Source organism: Euleptes europaea, chromosome 1 (assembly GCF_029931775.1).
Source record: "Euleptes europaea isolate rEulEur1 chromosome 1, rEulEur1.hap1, whole genome shotgun sequence".
NCBI classification, from domain to species: Eukaryota; Metazoa; Chordata; class Lepidosauria; order Squamata; family Sphaerodactylidae; genus Euleptes; species Euleptes europaea.
This window is the reverse complement of record NC_079312.1, coordinates 12,746,576-12,754,497: the sequence shown is the minus strand read 5'-3', so window position 1 is coordinate 12,754,497 and position 7,922 is coordinate 12,746,576. Positions and strand designations below refer to the sequence as shown.

Here is a 7,922-nt window from a genome sequence, read left to right as displayed (position 1 = left end):
GAGGAGAAGACCGAGAGGGGATATGATAACCATCTTCAAGTACTTGAAGGGCTGTCATATAGAGAAGGGTACCGAGTTGTTTTCTGTTGCCCCAGTATGTCGGACCAGAACCAGTGGGTTGAAATTAAATCAAAAGAGTTTCCGTCTAGATATTAGGAAGAATTTTCTAACAGTAAGAGTGGTTCCTCAGTGGAACAGGCTTCCTCGGGAGGTGGTGAGCTCTCCTTCCCTGGAGGTTTTTAAGCAGAGGCTAGGTGGCCATCTTTCAGCAATGCTGATTCTATGACCTTAGGCAGATGATGAGAGGGAGGGCATCTTGGGCATCTTCTGTCCTTGGAGTAGGGGTCACTGGGGGTGTGGGGGAGAGGTAGTTGTGAATTTCCTGGATTGTGCAGGGGGTTGGACTAGATGACCCTGGTGGTCCCTTCCCACTCTATGATTCTATGATCTAATGGCTGTCATAGACTGACAATGGGGTAACAAAATGCGATGGGATAAATGGTAAAACATTATCATATCTAAAGCATATTTATTTTTTCAATAGCACACCTGATGGGTGGATTCTCTAATTGCTGATAAGGGTCCCTCTGAGTAAGCCATACTCAATGCAACACAGTTTTGTCCATGTGTATTCTCATATGTCTAATAAGATTCTCACGCCGATTGAAGCGATCTCCGCATTTTGAACAGTTATATGGCTGCTCTCCAGTGTGGATCCTCTGATGGCGAAGGAGATCTGGGCTCCAATTGAAACTTTTCCCACACTCTAAGCATTTGTACTGTTTTTCTCCTGTGTGGACTCTCTGATGGCTAATAAGGTTTTGACTCCGGTTGAAGCTTTTCCCACACTGGGAGCACGTATACGGTTTCTCTCCAGTGTGGATTCTCTGATGGCTGATCAGGGACTGGCTCAGACGGAAGTTTTTCCCACACTCGTAGCATTCGTACAGTTTATCCTCCGTGTGGCTGCTCCGGTGCCTTGTCAGGTTCTGGCTTCTGCTGAAGCTTTTCCCACATTCTGAGCATTTATACAATTTCTCTCCTGTGTGGATTCTCTGGTGGCTAAGAAGGTTTTGACTCCGGTTGAATGTTTTCCCACATTCCAAGCATTTATACGGTCTCTCTCCTGTATGGGTTCGCTGGTGGCTGATCAGAGATTGGCTGAGATCAAAACTTTTCCCACACTCATAGCACTCGTACGGTCTTTCCCCAGAGTGGATTCTCTCATGCCGATTAAGGCTGGATTTGTCACAAAAGGTCTTGCTACACACTGAACACGTATACGGTTTCTCCCCTGTGTGGATTCTCTGATGGGAAGTGAGGTTTGTGTTCCGACTGAAGTTCTTCCCACAGTACAAACACTGGAATGGTTTTTCTCCCGTGTGGGTTCTCTGGTGTCGCTTAAGGTTTGAGTCATCTCTGAATATTTTCCCACACATGGTGCAAGTATTCTTATTTTCACCTGCGTGTATCGTTTGCTGAATTTCTGGGAAGTCGTTTTCTTGGAAAGAAAAGGATTCTTCCCTCCAGGTCTCCGTTACACTTCCTGCCTGACCTTCCAGCTTTCCTTCTGTCTCCTGACGCGCAGCTCTTTCTGGCGACACAGCAATTGGTTTTCCCTGATTCTCACTCTCCCACCTGTCACCTGCTGGAGTAAAGAAGAAAAAGAACAGTTGGTTTTTATATGCCGTCTTTATTTACCACTTAAGGAAGAATCAAACCAGTTTACAGTCCCCTTCCCCACAACAGTGAGGTAGGTGGGGCTGAGAGAGCTTTAAGAGAACTGTGACTAGCCCAAGGTCACCCAGCTGGCTTCAAATATAGGAGTGGGGAAAAAAGGGTTTTTTAAAAAATCTATTTTCCCCCCACCAGGCCTTCCGAGTCATTTTACATCACTACTGCAGGGGAAATGGGTGTGTGTGTGTGTGGGGGGGTGAGAAACAGCAAAGGATACTAAACCAGGAGTTTGTTTGTTTTCTTTGTAGGCAAACCAGGATCTGCCAATCATCTGCAGGCCAAATGCTTTTCTCACAAAGCATATTTAAAAGAAGCCATAGCTTCACAGTACATTCGAACCAAACTGACTTCCATCCAATGCACCGCTGTGTGATTACAGGAGTTCCGTACTGCACAAACCGGATCCATGGCAGTAATAATATCCTAGAAATGGAGGGACTAAATCCATCTAAGATAGTGTTGTGAGAGACCTCTATAAACAGCTGGAGGAAGGGTAATAAAGTAGAAGTGAAGATGTGAATTCTTTCCCCCAAAGGGAGTTTTGCTTCTTGCCCACACACTCGGATAAAGCGGAGGTTCAGCATTCCAGGTTGTGTGTCAGAAACCTCCCCTCAACGGCAAGAGCCAGCATGGTATAGTGGTTAAGAGCGGTGGACTCTGGAGACCGGGTTTGATTCCCCGCTCCTCCACATGAAGCATCCCTTTGGGTAGTCACAGTTCTCTCTGAACTTTCTCAGCCTCATGGTACCTCACAAGGTGCCTGTAGTCGGGAGGGGAAGGGAAGGGAATGTTAAATCACTTTGAGACTCCTTAAAGGTAGAGAAAAGCGGGGTATAAAAACCAACTCTTTTTCTTCTTATCCCCACTAATGTCCCCTATGGAAACATTTTATGATAAAAGATAGAGAAAAATAATGACTTTAAAACATATGGAGATATGATTAATCTTCTTCTAAAAACATCAGAATTTGGACATTGCAGGGAACTTTGACCCGAACTTGGACTCTCAAAAACGCATACTCTGGAAAACCTTGTTGGTCTATAAGGGGCTACTGGAATAGATTCTAGCTTTCCTACACCAAGAAAGGCTTTGATCTGGGCCCACGCACATGGGGGGAGTTTGATCTTGTCACAACCAAACTGTGGTCTTGCTTGTGACATCTGAGTATGGCTTGTCTGTGGAGGATCCCGTTAAAGGAACAGGGCTGGCAGCGGGCAACATTGAGGAATGCGTTGAATGCTTTTTAAAACAAAAACAAAACAAAACCAAAATGTTCTACCAGCCAAGCGGGGCTGAGCTGAAAGATATCTTAATTTAGTGCAAAACATGGTAATCTGTTTCCTAACTGGGCTAAGCCATTTTAACGAACAAAGACAACTGCAGCAGCATTGTCCTGCCTGTGTTCCACAGCACCTAATATAACAGGCATACTAGGGAGAACAGGTGTGCATCATGACTAGTCTCTATTTTTACTAGTAGCCATCGGTAGCCCTCTCCTCTATGAACATGTCCACTCCACTCCGAAAACCTTCCAAGTTGGCAGCCATCACCAGATCCTGCGCCGGTCGTACCTTTAAAGCCCCGCGTGACCCGGGACCCACCTTTCTTTCTTCTTCACTTCATTTATAACCTGCCTTTCTCCCCAACAGAGCCCAAAGCAGCCGACATCATCCTTTCTTCCTTCATTGTATCCTCACAACCACCCTGTGAAGTAAGTTAGGCTGAGAGGGTGTGACTGGGCCCAAGGTCACCCAGCAAACCTCCGTGGCAGAGTGGGAATTCGAACCTGGACCTCCCAGATCCTTGTCCTATGCTCTTACTGCTACACTATGCTGGCTCTTATTTCAGAAGGACACACATTCATCCCTCTCTCTCTAAGCTTCAAATGCACTCCTTTTCCCCCACTCCTGCTGACTGCCGCACCCTAAAGGACTGCATGACCTTTTCAATTGTGGCTCCTTGTTTTGTGGAACCGCTTGCCTGAGGAAGTTGGGCAGGCACAGCCCGTGGACTGTTTTTAGGAACAGATGTAAAAAAGTTTGCACTGGGAAAGGCACCTGATGGATTTGATCATCGGGGAGAATTTTAAACAGAGACCAGGGTTTGCATGCAAATCAATTTCTGAAACAATGGAGTGCTTCAAACTGTATTCATTGATGCATTCAGCAGATTTCATGGGCTCCTTTGTGGGAAAGTTGGGACTCAAATACTTCAAATAACAAAGAAATAGACTATTCGCACTCACCTGCCTCAGCATGGAAGGAAAGATGTTCTTGGGATCTTCCTGGCAAAGCCTCAGTCTCTTCTGACGCAGGGTTTAGCCGCTGAAGATTTTCCCCACTGATCTCTCTCATGGTCCTGTCATCTTGGGAAGAGAAAATCTGCTTAGACATTCCCAGGAAAACAGGGTTTATTTTAACTACGATTAGATTCTGAATCCAAGATCTGGCTCACAGGTAATAACAGAAATCCTTGATTGCCTTGACAAACCCTGGCGTCATCACTTTCACCCTAGCCAGGTATCTCTGCAACCAGGGAATGGACGAGGACAACCCCTGGCAACAAGGTAGGATGTGAAGGAGAGTGTAGGACAAACTCTACCTCTTCCCTTGAGATGTGCAGCAGTACCATTTTTTTAAAAAATGCACCTCATGTACAAAATACCCCCCAACCTCCCTGCAAGCAGAAAAAATAGAACAGCATGGGATATAAAGCTCGAAAACCATTCTCCCTTCTTTATTTACATCCTGCCGTTCTCCCTAACGGGGACTCAAAGCAGCTTACAGCGTTCCCCTTACCTCCGTTTTATCCTCACAACAACCCTGCGAGGAAGGTACAGCTGAGAGTGTGTGACTGGCCGGTGGTCACTCAGCAAGCTCCTTGGCAAAGCAGACTCAGACCTGGAGTCTCCCACATCCTAGTTTAACACTCTAGCCTCTACACCACACTGATGCTTTACTCTTTACTCACAAGGAGAATTCATAGGCGAAAGCATTCAAAAAGGCTTAGCTGCTTTATACCGAGTCAAATCCTTGGTCTACCAAGGTCAATTTTTTCTGCTCAAACTGGACCCCGATCTCCATGGTTTCAGGGGAGGGGTCTTGGCTCAGTGGTAGAGCCTCTTCTTGGCACACAAAAGGTCCCAGGTTCAATCCCCGGCATCTCCAATTAAAGGGACTAGGCAAGTAGGTGATGTGAAAGACCCCTGCCCAAGACCCTGGAGAGCCGCTGCTGGTCTGAGCAGACAATGCTGACTTTGATGGACCAAGGGGTCTGATTCAATATAAGGCAGCTTCACGTGAGGGTTAATCTCTCTTCCTGCACCCGACCTGGTAACCTTTAGTGGTTTTGCAGCACCAGATTGTGCCTTCCTTGAGCATGTGCAGAAGATTCTTATTGAAGCATCTACCCAATCCCCTTGCATGAGAGTCCAGTACCACCTTAAAGACTAACAAAAATATTTTCTGGCAGGGTATGAGCTTTCGTGAGCCACAGCTCACTTCTTCGACAGCTCACCTCTTCAGAGACGGAGGAGGTGGCCAACCCTTGCCGAGGGGTGGTGGTGGTACCATTTCAGATGCAACTGTGGATTCACGGGAACGAACACGCCTCCATATGCTCCCCGCATGCAGAAAACTAGAACATCACGGGGGAAGGGTTTTTGCATAGCCTGAACTGCTTGGCTTTCTAGGTGCAGGGGCATTTCTTTACAGCAGTGGTTCCCAACCTTTTTTTGACCAGGGACCACTAGGACTTTTTTGTTCGGTGCAGGGACCCCAAGGTTCAAAATAAAAATTCAGAGAATTTGAAAATAAACTTTAATCATAACTGTTAGTTAAACATGAAACTTAGAATAATATTTGAACATATATTTTTATAAGAGACCTTTTAATTGAAAATATTAATTTATTATGGGTTTATAACTTTGTTTTGAGGACCTTAACTTAGTTCTTGCGGACCCCTGGGGATCCACGGACCCCTGGTTGGGAACCAGTGTTTTACAGTGAGGTCCAATAAGCCCTATATTCCCCTGCCCGAGACCCTGGAGAGCCGCTGCTGGTCTGAGCAGACAATGCTGACTTTGACGGACCAAGGGTCTGATTCAGTAGAAGGCAGCTCCACGTGTGTTCATGCGGAGGTATTTCACTTCACCTGCTGCCTGACCCTTTTACCTGGAGATGCAGGGAATTGAACCTGGGACTTCCTGCACGCAAAGCCCGGGCTCGACCCCTGAACCACAGCCCTGCCTGATTTAACCCACTCACAGTCTGATGGGCTCCAGTTCACTGAACCTCCCCCTGCGCCTGTCGATCAAACCTCCCCGGCTAGAGACGGAGGAGGCGGCCAACCCTTACCGAGGGGTGGTGGTGGTGGTGCCATTTCAGATGCAACTGTGGATTCACGGGAATGAACACGCCTCCCTACGAGCCAACTCCCTGCACGCAGAAAACTAGAACATTAGGGGGGGAAGGGTTTTTGCATAGCCTGAACTGCTTGGCTTTCTAGGTGCAGGGGCATTTCTTTACAGGGCGGTCCAATAAGGCCTCGATTCCCTTCCCCGGAAGTCCTGGTGCAAACGTCGCCCCGCCCTCGCCCGCCCTTTCCTGCCCCGCCGCTCCGGACTCACCAGAACTCTCGCCGCCGCTCATCTTGACCCCGTGGGAAATTCGCGGCCCACTTTCCCACGGTGGTGGGCGGGTCCCGGAAGTAGCCCGGACAGCTTCCGTTCCCCCCTTTATGTCCCCTCTAGGACGGCGACTCGGTCAGTTTAACCCTCTAGAGCGAATCCCATCCCTAGCCTGGAAGAAAACCAAAGGGAGAGAGAGCAGATCGAGGGCTCGTTTATATGGGCAGGTGCCACTCCGGATTAACGAAGGACGTGGATTAACCAGTCCTTCTGTGCTTGGCGTCGTTTAGGGTGCAAAATTCCCAAATCGCTTTTTTTCTTTTCTTTTTTTAAAGGATGCTTATAACTATGGTTTATTTTTTTTAATCGATTTTTTATAATTAAACAAAAAGTAAAAATAAAAAAAACCTAAAATAAAATCTTAATACAAACAAAAAAAGAAAACATAAAAATGTATTTATCTTTTTATTTTTTATCGATTTTTTATAATTAAACAAAAAGTAAAAATAAAAAAAACCTAAAATAAAATCTTAATACAAACAAAAAAAGAAAACATAAAAATGTATTTATTTTTTTATTTTTTATCGATTTTTTATAATTAAACAGAAAGTACAAATAAAAAAACCTTAAAATAAAATCATAATACAAACAAAAAAAACATTAAAATGTATTTATTATTTTATTTTTCATCGATTTTTTATAATCAAACAAAAAGTAAAAATAAAAAAAACCCTAAAATAAAATCATAATACAAAAAAAGAGAAAACATAAAAATTTATTTATTTTTTATTTTTTATCGATTTTTTATAATTAAACAAAAAGTAAAAATAAAAAAACCCTAAAATAAAATCATAATACAAACAAAAATAAAAATAAAAATGTATTTATTTTTTATTTTTTTATCGATTTTTTTATAATTAAACAAAAAGTAAAAATAAAAAAACCTAAAATAAAATCATAATACAAACAAAAAAAGAAAACTTAAAAATGTATTTATTTTTTATTTTTTAATCGATTTTTTATAATTAAACAAAAAGTACAAATAAAAAAACCTAAAATAAAACCATAATACAAAAAAATAAAAATAAAAATTTATTTATTTTTTATTTTTTATCGATTTTTTATAATTAAACAAAAAGTAAAAATAAAAAAAACTAAAATAAAATCATTATACAAACAACAAAAAGAAAACATAAAAATACAAAATCACAAGGAGAGCACTTTTACAACCAATAAATTTACACTGTATAATATAATTTGTAAAATATATAGTGCCCTAATATCCACCACCCACCTTAACTGTGTACCCAAATCGCTTTAACATCCAGTGTTAGGAAAGTATAATTTATTAGAAGCGCTATATAAAAGTTAAAATTATTTAAAAGTATTAAAAGAGCACAATGGCATTTCCTGAGGTTGAGAACTAGAACCACGTACCAAACGCGTTTCGGCCTATGGGGCCTTCAGCAGTGGTTAATTAAAACCCTTTGTAAACCTGCGCACATTTACAGAAATACATCAATGAATAAAAATACAAACATTTCAAACCCAACCAGGC

General features: G+C 43.1%; 1 protein-coding gene across 1 annotated transcript; it reads right to left on the bottom strand.

Moving 5' to 3' along the window:
• Positions 1 to 585: 585 nt before the first annotated feature.
• LOC130493370 (zinc finger protein 501-like) lies at positions 586 to 6,386 on the bottom strand. The gene is made up of 2 exons (XM_056867094.1): positions 6,365 to 6,386; positions 586 to 1,645 (listed from the first exon to the last, which is right to left on the bottom strand). Exons 1-2 carry the CDS (start codon positions 6,384 to 6,386, stop codon positions 603 to 605), a joined length of 1,065 nt encoding a protein of 354 aa, XP_056723072.1. The 3' UTR covers positions 586 to 602.
• Positions 6,387 to 7,922: the final 1,536 nt, after the last annotated feature.